The following is a 15,152-nucleotide window of genomic DNA, read 5'->3' on the forward strand; positions in this document are numbered from 1 at the left end:
CTTAGTTGCCAAGTAACCAGTAAATAAGATTTTACTCACCGGTAAATCTATTTCTCGTAGTCCGTAGTGGATGCTGGGAACTCCGTAAGGACCATGGGGAATAGACGGGCTCCGCAGGAGACTGGGCACTCTAAAAGAAAGATTAGGTACTATCTGGTGTGCACTGGCTCCTCCCACTATGACCCTCCTCCAGACCTCAGTTAGGATACTGTGCCCGGAAGAGCTGACACAATAAGGAAGGATTTTGAATCCCGGGTAAGACTAATACCAGCCACACCAATCACACCGTATAACTCGTGATACTACACCCAGTTAACAGTATGAAATATAACTGAGCCTCTCAACAAATGGCTCAACAATAACCCTTAGTTAGGCAATAACTACATACAAGTATTGCAGACAATCCGCACTTGGGATGGGCGCCCAGCATCCACTACGGACTACGAGAAATAGATTTACCGGTGAGTAAAATCTTATTTTCTCTGACGTCCTAGTGGATGCTGGGAACTCCGTAAGGACCATGGGGATTATACCAAAGCTCCCAAACGGGCGGGAGAGTGCGGATGACTCTGCAGCACCGAATGAGAGAACTCAAGGTCCTCCTCAGCCAGGGTATCAATTTTGTAGAATTTAGCAAACGTGTTTGCCCCTGACCAAGTTGCAGCTCGGCAAAATTGTAAAGCCGAGACCCCTCGGGCAGCCGCCCAAGATGAGCCCACTTTCCTCGTGGAATGGGCTTTTACTGATTTAGGATGCGGCAATCCAGCCGCAGAATGCTCCAGCTGAATTGTGCTACAAATTCAGCGAGCAATATTCTGCTTAGAAGCAGGAGCACCTATTTTGTTGGGTGCCTACAGGATAAAAAGCGAGTCAGTTTTCCTGACTCCAGTCGTCTTGGAAATATAAATTTTTAAGGCCCTGACTACGTCCAGTAACTTGGAATCTTCCAAGTCCCTAGTAGCCGCAGGCACTACAATAGGTTGGTTCAAGTGAAAAGCTGATACCACCTTAGGGAGAAACTGGGGACGAGTCCTCAATTCTGCCCTATCCATATGGAAAATCAGATAAGGGCTTTTACATGACAAAGCCGCCAATTCTGACACACGCCTGGCTGAAGCCAAGGCCAATAACATGACCACTTTCCACGTGAGATATTTCAAATCCACAGTTTTAAGTGGCTCAAACCAATGTGATTTTAAGAAACTCAACACCACGTTGAGATCCCAAGGTGCCACAGGAGGCACAAAAGGGGGCTGAATATGTAGCACTCCCTTTACAAATGTCTGAACTCCAGGCAGTGAAGCCAGTTCTTTCTGGAAGAAAATCGACAGAGCCGAAATCTGGACCTTAATGGAACCCAATTTTAGGCCCATAGTCACTCCCGACTGTAGGAAGTGCAGAAAACGACCCAGCTGAAATTCCTCTGTAGGGGCCTTCCTGGCCTCACACCACGCAACATATTTTCGCAAATGCGGTGATAATGGTTTGCGGTTACTTCTTTCCTGGCTTTTATCAGCGTATAAACGCAGCCACGGTAAGTCTTGGAACAGACAGGGCCCCTGCTGTAGCAGATCCTGTCTGAGCGGTAGAGGCCATGGGTCCTCTGATATCATTTCTTGAAGTTCTGGGTACCAAGCTCTTCTTGGCCCATCCGGAACCACGAGTATTGTTCTTACTCCTCGTTTTCTTATTATTCTCAGTACCTTTGGTATGAGAGGCAGAGGAGGGAATACATAAACCGACTGGTACACCCACGGTGTCACTAGAGCGTCCACAGCTATTGCCTGAGGGTCCCTTGACCTGGCGCAATATCTAGTTTTTTGTTTAGGCGGGACGCCATCATGTCCACCTGTGGCCTTTCCCAACGGTTTACCAACAGTTGGAAGACTTCTGGATGAAGTCCCCACTCTCCCGGGTGTAGGTCGTGTCTGCTGAGGAAGTCTGCTTCCCAGTTGTCCACTCCCGGAATGAACACTGCTGACAGTGCTAAGACGTGATTTTCCGCCCATCTGAGAATCCTTGTGGCTTCTGCCATCGCCATCCTGCTTCTTGTGCCGCCCTGTCGGTTTACATGGGCGACTGACGTGATGTTGTCTGATTGGATCAGTACCGGCTGGTTTTGAAGCAGAGGCCTTGCCAGACTTAGGGCATTGTAAATGGCCCTCAGTTCCAGAATATTTATGTGTAGGGACGACTCCTGACTTGACCAAAGTCCTTGGAAATTTCTTCCGTGTGACTGCCCCCCAGCCTCGAAGGCTGGCATCCGTGGTTACCAGGACCCAGTCCTGTATGCCGAATCTGCGGCCCTCTTGAAGATGAGCACTCTGCAGCCACCACAGTAGAGATACCCTGGTCCTTGGAGACAGGGTTATCAGCCGATGCATCTGAAGATGCGATCCCGACCACTTGTCCAAGAGGTCCCACTGAAAGGTTCTTGCATGGAACCTGCCGAATGGAATTTTGCTTCGTAAGAAGCTACCATTTTTCCCAGGACTCGTGTGCAGTGATGCACCGATACCTGTTTTGGTTTCAGGAGGTCTCTGACTAGAGATGACAGCTCCTTGGCTTTCCCCCTGCGGGAGAAACACTTTTTTCTGTTCTGTGTCCAGAACCATCCCCAGAAACAGTAGGCGTGTGGTAGGAACCAGCTGTGACTTTGGAATGTATAGAATCCATCCGTGCTGTTGTAGCACTTCCCGAGATAGTGCTACTCCAACCAACAACTACTCCTTGGACCTCGCCTTTATAAGGAGATCGTCCAAGTACGGGATAATTAAAACTCCCTTTTTTCGAAGGAGTATCATCATTTCTGCCATTACCTTGGTAAAGACCCTCAGTGCCGTGGACAGTCCAAACGGCAGTGTTTGGAATTGGTAATGGCAATCCTGTACCACAAATCTGAGGTACTCCTGGTGAGGATGGTAAATGGGGACATGTAGGTAAGCATCCTTGATGTCCAGGGATACCATGTAATCCTCCTCCTCCAGGCTTGCAATAACCGCCCTGAGCGATTCCATCTTGAACTTGAATTTTTTTATGTATGTGTTCAAGGATTTCAAATTTAAAATGGGTCTCACCGAACCGTCCGGTTTCGGTACCACAACAGTGTGGAATAGTAACCCCTTTCTTGTTGAAGTAGGGGCACCTTGACTATCACCTGCTGGGAATACAGCTTGTGAATTGCCTCTAGCACAGCCTCCCTGCCTGAGGGAGTTGTCGGCAAGGCAGATTTGAGGAAACGGCGGGGGGGAGACGCCTCGAATTCCAGCTTGTACCCCTGAGATACTACTTGAAGGATCCAGGGATCCACCTGTGAGCGAGCCCACTGACCGCTGAAATTTTTGAGGCGGCCCCCCACCGTACCTGGCTACGCCTGTGGAGCCCCCGCGTCATGCGGTGGACTCAGAGGAAGCGGGGGAAGAATTTTGATTCTGGGAACTGGCTGACTGGTGCAGCTTTTTCCCTCTTCCCTCGTCTCTGTGCAGAAAGGAAGCGCCTTTGACCCGCTTGCTTTTCTGAAGCCGAAAGGACTGTACCTGATAATACAGTGCTTTCTTAGGCTGTGAGGAAACCTGAGGTAAATTTTTTTTTTTTCTCTCCAGCTGTTGCTGTGGATACGAGGTCCCAGAGACCCTCCCCAAACAATTCCTCACCCTTATAAGGCTCTATGTGCCTTTTAAAGTCAGCATCACCTGTCCAGTGTCGGGTCTCTAATACCCTCCTGACAGAATGGACATTGCATTAATTCTGGATGCCAGCCGGCAAAGTATCCCTCTGTGCATCCCTCATATATAAGACGACGTCTTATGTTCGCAAAATAGTATCCCTGTTTGACAGGGTTACAGACCACGCTGCAGCAGCACTATCTGCAGGTCTCAGTCTAGTACCTGAGTGTGTAAATACAGACTTCAGGATAGCCTCCTGCTTTTTATCAGCAGGTACCTTCAAAGTGGCCGTATCCTAAGACGGCAGTGCCACCTTTTTTGACAAACGTGTGAGCGCCTTATCCACCCTAGGGGATATCTCCCAGCGTAACTTATCCTCTGGCGGGAAAGGGTACGCCATCAGTAACTTTTTAGAAATTACCAGTTTCTTATCGGGGGAACCCACGCTTTTTCACACTTCATTCACTCATTTGATGGGGGAACAAAACACTGCCTGCTTTTTCTCCCCAAACATAAAACCCTTTTTTAGTGGTACTTGGGTTAATGTCAGAAATGTGTAACACATTTTTTATTGCCGGGATCATGTAACGGATGTTCCTAGTGGATTGTGTATATGTCTCAACCTCGTCGACACTGGAGTCAGACTCCGTGTCGACATCTGTGTCTGCAATCTGAGGGAGCGGGCGTTTTTGAGCCCCTGATGGCCTTTGAGACGTCTGGGCAGGCGCGGGCTGAGAAGCCGGCTGTCCCATCGCTGTTACGTCATCCAGCCTTTTATGTAAGGAGTTGACACTGTCGGTTTATACCTTCCACCTATCCATCCACTCTGGTGTCGGCCCCACAGGGGGCGACATCACATTTATCGGCATCTGCTCTGCCATCACATAAGCCTCCTCATCAAACGTGTCGACACAGCCGTACCGACACACCGCACACACACACAGGGAATGCTCTGACTGAGGACAGGACCCCACACAGCCCTTTGGGGAGACAGAGAGAGAGTATGCCAGCACACACCAGAGCGCTATATAATTTTGGGATTAACACTATATTGAGTGAATTTTTCCCAATAGCTGATTGTATATACAATATTGCGCCTAAATTTTGTGGCCCCCCCCTCTCTTTTTAACCCTTTGAGCCTGAAAACTACAGGGGAGAGCCTGGGGAGCTGTCTTCCAGCTGCACTGTGAAGAGAAAATGGCTCCAGTGTGCTGAGGGAGAAGCCCCGCCCCTTTATCAACTGACTTTCTCCCGCTTTTTCTGGAATACTGGCAGGGGTAATTTTACATCTATATAGCCTCTAGGACTATATATGATGTAGATTTGCCAGCCAAGGTGTCATATATTGCCCTCAGGGCGCCCCCCCCCAGCGCCCTGCACCCATCAGTGACCGGAGTGTGAGGTGTACATGAGGAGCAATGGCGCACAGCTGCAGTGCTGTGCGCTACCTTGGTGAAGACTGAAGTCTTCTGCCGCCGATTTTCCGGACTTCTTCTTGCTTCTGGCTCTGTAAGGGGGACGGCGGCGCGGCTCCGGGAACGAACACCAAGGCCAGTTCCATGCGGTCGATCCCTCTGGAGCTAATGGTGTCCAGTAGCCTAAGAAGCCCAAGCTAGCTGCAAGCAGGTAGGTTCGCTTCTTCTCCCCTTAGTCCCTCGATGCAGTGAGCCTGTTGCCAGCAGGTCTCACTGTAAAATAAAAAACCTAAAATAAACTTTCTTTCTAGGAGCTCAGGAGAGCCCCTAGTGTGCATCCAGCTCGGCCGGGCACAGAAATCTAACTGAGGTCTGGAGGAGGGTCATAGTGGGAGGAGCCAGTGCACACCAGATAGTACCTAATCTTTCTTTTAGAGTGCCCAGTCTCCTGCGGAGCCCGTCTATTCCCCATGGTCCTTACGGAGCTCCCAGCATCCACTAGGACGTCAGAGAAATGTAATTATGCAGTTGTGTAAAGCTCTAGAGAACAACAAGTGCATAGGAAACAAGTGCATATTATGGTCCACAAGCATCCAAAATCCCACTGCCCCTGCTGGTACTCAAACAAGTCAAAATGAACACATCTCAGTAAGGACTCACTTAATAGCCTGCGCTCCAGGTCTCTGGAAGACTTTAGTGCTAAGATCAATTATCTGAACTTTCAATGTCTCTGATGCTGTGACATTTTCTCTGATGGTTATAGATGTGCTAACAAGCTTGAAACTCAGAATGTTAGCAACGTACTAGAAATCAAAGAATAAAAAAAAAGTTATTTCCCAACCAGACACGTGCAGCCTTGTTAAACACACATCTTTACAAACGTTAACTGCAGTACTGTGCACTGGACGATAACTTGACCTATACTTCGCTCAGTTATGCAGAGCTTGTCACAGTGCTTTACATGGACTCGTAAACTGTATATATCTACGCATATTTACAGAATAAATGTGTACAACAATACAATGCAAATCACTGCAATAGTCAATTATTTTTTCCAAGTAAATATCTGCTCTAAATGCAAAGCTGCCAATCACTAATTCCTGTCGATCAGACTTTTTTTCGAACCTGTTTTTTAACTGTACTTCAAAAATTGTTATGTTATTTACATTCTATTGAGTACAGACAAACCAGCTTTAGAATGTAAGCTCTAACGAGCAGGGTCCTCTTCCCTCATGTGCTTTTACTTCTCTTACTTAACCTATCTTCTTTTAAACACTTCCTTTGATGGCACCAAACACCTCGGTTTTCTGCCACCCTGATACTTATTTCAGTGCCGTTTACTGAGGCAGCTATGTTTATATACCTTGTACTTGTCCTATACTGTATTGAACTGTAAGTCACAGTCTACGTTTTGCTTATTTGGTCAATCTGTAATTGGGCCCTGCGGATCCCACGTGGTGCCATAAAAAATAAGATTTTACTCACCGGTAAATCTTTTTCTCGTAGTCCGTAGTGGATGCTGGGGACTCCGTAAGGACCATGGGGAATAGACGGGCTCCGCAGGAGACTGGGCACTCTAAAGAAAGATTTAGTACTACCTGGTGTGCACTGGCTCCTCCCTCTATGCCCCTCCTCCAGACCTCAATTAAGGAAACTGTGCCCGGAAGAGCTGACATTACAAGGAAAGGATTTTGGAATACAGGGTAAGACTCATACCAGCCACACCGTATAACTTGTGATAACCTTACCCAGTTAACAGTATGAACAAACAACATAGCATCAACCAAAGGATGCCAATATAACAATCCTTTATTAAGCAATAACTATATACACGTATTGCAGAAAGTCCGCACTGGGGACGGGCGCCAAGCATCCACTACGGACTACGAGAAAAAGATTTACCGGTGAGTAAAATCTTATTTTCTCTAACGTCCTAGTGGATGCTGGGGACTCCGTAAGGACCATTGGGATTATACCAAAGTCTCCAAACGGGCGGGAGAGTGCGGATGACTCTGCAGCACCGAATGGGCAAACACAAGGTCCTCCTCAGCCAGGGTATCAAACTTGTAGAATTTTGCAAAAGTGTTTGAACCCGACCAAGTAGCAGCTCGGCAAAGCTGTAATGCCGAGACCCCTCGGGCAGCCGCCCAAGAAGAGCCCACCTTCCTTGTGGAGTGGGCTTTAACTGATTTTGGATGCGGCAATCCTGCGCAGAATGAGCCTGCTGAATCGTGTTACAGATCCAGCGCGCAATAGTTTGCTTTGAAGCAGGAGCACCCAGCTTGTTGGATGCATACAGGATAAACAGCGAGTCAGTCTTCCTGACTCCAGCCGTTCTGTTAACATAAGTCTTCAAAGCCCGGACTACGTCCAGCAACTTGGAATCGTCCAAGTGACGAGTAGCCGCAGGCACCACAATAGGTTGGTTCAAATGAAACGAAGACACAACCTTTGGTAGAAATTGCGGACGAGTCCGCAATTCTGCCCTGTCCATATGAAAAACCAGATAGGGGCTTTTACATGACAAAGCCGCCAATTCTGACACACGCCTAGCCGACGCTAAGGCCAACAGCATGACCACTTTCCATGTGAGATACTTTAGCTCCACTGTCTTAAGTGGCTCAAACCAGTGGGATTTCAGGAACCCCAAGACCACGTTAAGATCCCAAGGTGCCACTGGTGGCACAAAAGGGGGCTGAATATGCAGCACTCCCTTAACAAACGTCTGAACCTCAGGCAGTGAAGCCAGTTCCTTTTGAAAGAAAATGGATAGGGCCGAAATCTGGACCTTTATGGACCCTAATTTTAGGCCCATAGTCACTCCTGACTGTAGGAAGTGCAGGAATCGACCAAGCTGGAATTCCTCTGTAGGGGCCTTCCTGGCCTCACACCAAGCAACATATTTTCGCCATATACGGTGATAATGTTTTGCTGTCACGTCTTTCTTAGCCTTTATCAGCGTAGGAATAACTTCATCCGGAATGCCCTTTTCCGCTAGGATCCGGCGTTCAACCGCCATGCCGTCAAACGCAGCCGCGGTAAGTCTTGGAACAGACAGGGCCCTTGCTGTAACAGGTCCTGACTGAGAGGCAGAGGCCATGGGTCCTCTGTGAGAATTTCTTGCAGTTCCGGGTACCAAGTCCTTCTTGGCCAATCCGGAGCAATGAATATTGTTCTCACTCCTCTTTTTCTTACAATCCTCAGCACCTTGGGTATGAGAGGAAGAGGAGGAAACACATAGACCGACTGGCACACTCATGGTGTTACTAGTGCGTCCACAGCTTTCGCCTGAGGGTCCCTTGACCTGGCGCAATACCTGTTTAGCTTTTTGTTGCGGCGTGACGGCATCATGTCCACCTGTGGGAGTTCCCATCGATTTGCAATCAGCGTGAAGACTTCTTGATGAAGTCCCCACTCTACCGGGTGGAGGTCGTGTCTGCTAAGGAAGTCTGCTTCCCAGTTGTCGACCCCACGGAATGAACACTGCTGACAGTGCCTGCACGTGATTCTCCGCCCAACGAAGAATCCTGGTGGCTTCTGCCATAGCCACCCTGCTTCTTGTGCCGCCCTGTCGGTTGACATGGGCCACTGCAGTGATGTTGTCTAACTGAATCAGCACTGGTTGGTCTCGAAGCAGAGGCTCCGCTTGGCTTAGGGCGTTGTATATGGCCCTTAGTTCTAGGATATTTATGTGCAGACAAGTCTCCTGACTTGACCACAGCCCTTGGAAGTTTCTTCCCTGAGTGACTGCCCCCCAACCTCGGAGGCTTGCATCCGTGGTCACCAGGACCCAGTCCTGTATGCCGAACCTGCGGCCCTCGAGCCACCACAGAAGAGACACCCTGGCCCTGGGGGGCCAGGGTGATCAGCCGATGCATCTGAAGATGCGATCCGGACCACTTGTCCAACAGATCCCACTGAAAAATCCTGGCATGGAACCTGCCGAAGGGAATGGCTTCGTATGACGCCACCATCTTTCCCAGGACTTGCGTGCAGTGATGCACCGACACCTGTTTTGGTTTCAGGAGGTCCCTGACCAGAGTCACGAGCTCCTGAGCCTTCTCCTCCGGGAGAAATACCTTCTTCTGGCCTGTATCCAGAATCATGCCCAGGAAGGGCAGACGCTTCGTAGGGATCAGCTGCGACTTTGGAATATTCAGAATCCAGCCGTGCTGCCGCAACACTTCCTGAGAGTGTGCTACGCTGATCAGTAAATGCTCCCTGTACCTCGCCTTTATGAGGAGATCGTCCAAGTATGGGATAATTGTAACTCCTTGCTTCCGAAGGAGCACCATCATTTCCGCCATCACCTTGGTAAATATTCTCGGTGCCGTGGACAGGCCAAACGGCAGCGTCTGGAATTGGTAATGACAGTCCTGTACCACAAACCTGAGGTACTCTTGATGAGGCGGATAAATGGGGACATGCAAGTAAGCATCCTTGATGTCCAGAGACATCATGAAATCCCCCTCTTCCAGACATGCAATGACCGCTCTGAGCGATTCCATTTTGAACTTGAATTTCCTCAGATAAATATTCAGGGATTTTAAATTCAAGATGGGCCTGACCGAACCGTCCGGTTTTGGTACCACAAACATAGTGGAATAGTAACCCCTTCCCTGTTGAAGGAGGGGAACCTTTACTACCACCTGCTGGAGGTATAGCTTGTGAATTGCCGCCAGCACTACCTCCCTTTCCATGGGGGAAGCTGGCAAGGCCGATTTTAGGTAACGGTGAGGGGGCGTCACTTCGAACTCCAGCTTGTATCCCTGAGACACAATTTGTATAGCCCAAGGATCCACCTGTGAGCGAACCCACTGGTGGCTGAAATTTCGGAGAAGCGCCCCCACCGCTCCTGGCTCCGCCTGTGGAGCCCCAGCGTCATGCGGTGGATTTAGTGGAAGCCGGGGAGGACTTTTGTTCCTGGGAACTAGCTGCATGGTGCAGTTTTTTTCCTCTACCCCTGCCTCTGGCAAGAAAAGATGCCCCTCTGACTTTCTTGCTCTTTTGCGAACGAAAGGACTGCATTTGGTAATACGGTGCTTTCTTCGGCTGTGAGGGAACATATGGCAAGAAATTTGACTTCCCTGCCGTAGCAGTGGAAACTAGGTCCGAGAGACCGTCCCCAAATAATTCCTCACCCTTATAAGGCAAAACCTCCATGTGTTTTTTAGAGTCGGCATCCCCTGTCCATTGCCGAGTCCATAAGACCCTTCTGGCAGAAATGGACATTGCGTTTATTCTAGAGCCCAGCAGGCAAATGTCCCTCTGGGCATCGCGCATATATAGAACAGTGTCCTCGATATGTCCCAGGGTCAGTAGAACAGTGTCCCTGTCCAGGGTATCTATCTCCTCCGAGAGATTATCAGTCCATGCTGCTACAGCACTACACATCCAGGCCGAAGCAATTGCTGGCCTCAGTAGAGTACCAGAATGTGTATAAACAGACTTCAGGATAGCTTCCTGATTTCTTTCCGCAGGATCCTTTAGGGCGGCCGTATCCTGAGACGGCAGGGCCACCCTCTTAGATAAGCGTGTCAACGCCTTGTCTACCCTCGGGGAGGATTCCCAGCGTAACCTGTCCGTTGGCGGGAAAGGATACGCCATCAGTAATCTCTTGGAAATTACTACTTTCCTATCACGGGAATCCCACGCTTTTACACATAATTCATTTAATTCATGTGAAGGGGGAAAAGTCACTTCTTGCTTTTTCTCCCCATACATATAAACCCTCTTGTCAGGGACAGGGTTTTCCTCTGAAATGTGCAATATATCCTTCATTGCTATAATCATGTAGCGGATGGCTTTAGTCATTTTAGGCTGCAACTTTGTATCATCGTCATCGACACTGGAGTCAGACTCCGTGTCGGCATCTGTGTCAACCATCTGGGATAGTGGGCTCTTGTGAGACCCTGACGGCCTCTGCATTGTAGGATCAGGCATGGGTTGAGACCCTGACTGTCCCAAGGCTACAGCTTTATCCAACCTGTTATGCAAGGAGCTTACATTATCATTTAACACCTTCCACATATCCATCCAATCAGGTGTCGGCACCGTCGGCGGCGACACCTCATTCACCTGCACTTGTTCTGCCTCCACATATCCTTCCTCATCAAACATGTCGACACTGACGTACCGACACACCGCACACACACAGGGAATGCTCTGACTGAGGACAGGACCCCACAAAGGCTTTTGGGGAGACAGAGAGAGAGTATGCCAGCACACACCCCAGCGCTATATAACCCAGGGATTACACTGTACCTTAGTGATTACCCAGTAGCTGCTGTTTGTGATCGTTTTGCGCCTAAATTTATGTGCCCCCCCTCTTTTTACCCTTTTTGCACCTGGATACTGCAGGGGAGAGCCTGGGGAGCGTCTTTCCAGCGGAGCTGTGAAGAGAAAATGGCGCTGGTGTGCTGAGGAAGAAGGCCCCGCCCCCTCAGCGGCGGGCTTCTGTCCCGCTTCTATGTGTAAAAAATGGCGGGGGCTCGAACATATATCCAGTGCCTGACTGGATATATGTGTTATTTTGCTAAAAGGTACCTTAATTGCTGCCCAGGGCGCCCCCCCCTGCGCCCTACAGTGACCGGAGTGTGCGGGTGTGCTGCGGGAGCAATGGCGCACAGCTGCAGTGCTGTGCGCTACCTTAAGTGAAGACAGGAGTCTACTGCCGCCGATTTCGATGTCTTCATGCTTCTGCTGCTTCTGTACTTCTGGCTCTGCGAGGGGGACGGCAGCGCGGCTCCGGGAACGGACGATCAAGGTTAGGTACCTGTGTTCGATCCCTCTGGGGCTAATGGTGTCCAGTAGCCTAAGAAGCGCAACCTAGCCGCAGTTAGTAGGTTTGCTTTTCTCCCCTCAGTCCAACGTAGCAGAGAGTCTGTTGCCAGCAGAAGCTCTCTGAAAATAAAAAAACCTAAACTAAAATACTTTCTTCTTAGCAAGCTCAGGAGAGCCCACTAAAAGCACCCAGCTCTGGCCGGGCACAGATTCTAACTGAGGTATGGAGGAGGGGCATAGAGGGAGGAGCCAGTGCACACCAGGTAGTACTAAATCTTTCTTTAGAGTGCCCAGTCTCCTGCGGAGCCCGTCTATTCCCCATGGTCCTTACGGAGTCCCCAGCATCCACTAGGACGTTAGAGAAATAAAGGATAATAAGAATAAGAATAATAAGAATAATATTAATAATAGGCCATATTCAAATCTTTATTCGCTTGCAGCCACTAGATGGCTCCCAAACAGAGCTATTGAACTGCAGCTCCATTCGGGCGCGAATGGCTACTGGCATCTGCACGAAAAGTGACCCGTTTGGGCGCCAAAATGGCATATTTCATGATCGCACCCAACACTTTGGGCGCAAATAGCCGTGCTAGAAAAGACCAACTGAATATCACCCACGATCTCCCGTCACTTTAGACGGGAGACCGAACATGACATAATAATTGAATTCCCCCCATTGAATTCTATCTTTTTTCAATAAAAATGTATTGCATTAAAAAACAAAAGCCAACACCATTGCTTTTCTATATAACACTATTTTAAAATCCTATTAGGCTCTGCTTTCATTTGTAAATCATTTCAGTGTTAACAATGTAAATAGAGTACAACTCATTGTATCAATACATACTGTACGTATTAGCATTGCAAAAGTCACAACACAAAGAAATGTAGGGGATCCCTTACTGTTTTAGGCAAACTGAGGTTGTGAGAGCTTTCGCTGTAACCGATAGCAGTAAACAGCTTCTTCTTTTCTTCTGGGGTCATGAGGTCATCAATTTCTGAAACAAATTGTAGCACAGAAAGCCAATTCTCAGAAGACTGGACTACTCTTTAATCCATACCAATAATTAAACCTACTGTTTGACGTATTTATAATATTCATTTACCAACAATAAGGGATGGAAAGTGCACGTGCACCATGCTATCTGAACAAAAGCTTCTGTGTGCCCAGTATGTTTACTGTGTGTTTAATACTGCTGGCTCTCTGTCTAGAACAATTAAGCACAATTTATGTGTAGAGCTAAAACTCTGCTTGCAGTTTGCAAAACAACGTAATGTAATCATGGTTGTTAACATACAGAAACATGAAAAATACGCACACCTATTGTAAAGAGCAAAATATCTTAATTTTGCTTTGGAAAGTATACTGGGGAAATTTAACACCTTACTACTAACATACAATAACATGTGATATTACTGAAGTACAAGTACCAAATCAACAAGCTAGTACACTAGAATGTTACAGTATGATCCAAAAAATATACGTAGTAGTGGAGCAAAGCTTTAGATGACCACAATGCCACGTGGCAACAAAGGTCTTTCCCCTACATCAACTTTTGCGATTACCTTTTCCAATAAATTGTATAGTCAGCACTTGGTGGGGATCCGTGTCCCAGACTTAAACTTAGTATTAAGAACCCACCAGAAAAGAGGTCACCTAGATGCTGGTTGGTGGGCTGTTATATTTTGGCCAAAAAGTATGCAAAGAACCTCAAATTTTCTCTATGTTAGATTACAGCGTTTATTATAATTATTTTGACTAGCAGTGCTTGGTATTGTAGAGTGTGCATCGGCACTATATTTTAGCTTTCTTTGAGGAACTACACGTTTCAGTATGACAGCACCATTTACTATATGTGTAAGTAGAGTGTGCAGTCAAAGACCCCCTTCCCCATACAATCAGCACTTCTCACAGTGACTGCAGATAACCAAACACCACTAACTACTAGGACAACTCAATATAAAAAAAATAGGATCATATCAATACATTATATATATATATCTTTATATGTAGGCGCACTCACGGGACTGTTTCAGTCAGAAGTCATAAAGAAGACAACAGAGACTCCCCTCTGATCAACATTTTGGTTGCTATTAACCTTCATCACTGTGATCTTGACGAAGGTTAATATCAATCGAAACGTTGATCAGAGGGGAGTCTCTGTTGTCTTCTTTATGATTTCTATTTGAAACAGTTCCGTGAGTGCCGCCTACATTGAAAGATATTGTGGGGTTCTATTGGAACTTGTTGGAAGGCACCTGGGCATTATATGGATATGTGAGTGGAGTGCCGGCTTTTGCTATATATATATATATATATATATATATATAATATCAATGGCGGCACTAAAGGGGACTTGAAATAGCGTAAAAAAGGAGACCAAACTCCTGACAGCAAGTTAACGTTTAAGTTGTATTTGTCACAACTTTCGTCAGAACCATATATATATATATATATATATATATATATCTGTCTGGTTCAGAATTCATATTTGGGCAGTAGAAGCAACATTCTTCTTTAACAGAATATTGCAATTTTACATACACATTTGAAAGTGGATATTTGACCTTGTCAAATTTAGCGGCATATGCAATTGCGGTCGAATTCCCGAAATTGTCGAATTTCGGGTCATTTTCGCCAAAAAAAAAAATCGTCAATGCAATTCAGTGCTTTCCGTCAAAAAAACGGACTTTCAAAATTCGACTTTTTGAAATTCGACTTTTTGCAAATTCGACTTTTCTGCAATGATACAAGTGCTGCAATTCGACAAAAGCATATTCAATTCAAGTTTAGAAATTCGACAGCAGTGCTTTTAGACAGTAAATTCGTCATTTTCAATCCGCCACACTTTGGAGGGTGAAAACAATAAAAAAAAATTTAAACATGGTTTTTTTTGTGGTTTTTTTTGGGGGAATAGCATATCTATTTATATTAGAAGGGATTAGGTACTTTTTTTTTTTTTTTTTTTGGAGGCACAAGTATTATTTATATATTTTTTTAAAATATTATTATTATTATTTTTTTTTTTATTGCTGGAACGGTAAAATAAAAAAAAATAAAAATGGCGTGGGGTCCCCCCTCCAAAGCATAACCAGCCTCGGGCTCTTCGAGCTGGTCCTGGTTCTAAAAATGCGGGGGAAAATTGGGCAGGGATCCCCCGTATTTTTAAAACCAACACCGGGCTCTGCGCCTGGTGCTGGTGCAAAAAATACGGGGGACAAAACGAGTAGGGGTCCCCCGTATTTTTCACACCAGCATCGGGCTCCACTAGCTGGACAGATAATGCCA

At 47.1% G+C, this 15,152-nt stretch overlaps 1 protein-coding gene across 3 annotated transcripts in view; it reads right to left on the minus strand.

The window, feature by feature from the left end:
* VPS13C (vacuolar protein sorting 13 homolog C) overlaps nt 1–15,152 on the minus strand; it is a 950,377-nt gene that overhangs the window by 637,061 nt on the left and 298,164 nt on the right. For all 3 annotated transcript variants that reach the window (XM_063926503.1, XM_063926502.1, XM_063926504.1), the window contains 2 exons: nt 12,767–12,861; nt 5,741–5,883 (listed from right to left, as the gene is read on the minus strand). In XM_063926503.1, the coding sequence (XP_063782573.1) occupies nt 5,741–5,883; nt 12,767–12,861 (238 nt within the window). The remainder of the gene's footprint in view (nt 1–5,740; nt 5,884–12,766; nt 12,862–15,152) is intronic.

Source organism: Pseudophryne corroboree, chromosome 6, assembly GCF_028390025.1.
Source record: "Pseudophryne corroboree isolate aPseCor3 chromosome 6, aPseCor3.hap2, whole genome shotgun sequence".
Lineage (NCBI taxonomy): Eukaryota > Metazoa > Chordata > Amphibia > Anura > Myobatrachidae > Pseudophryne > Pseudophryne corroboree.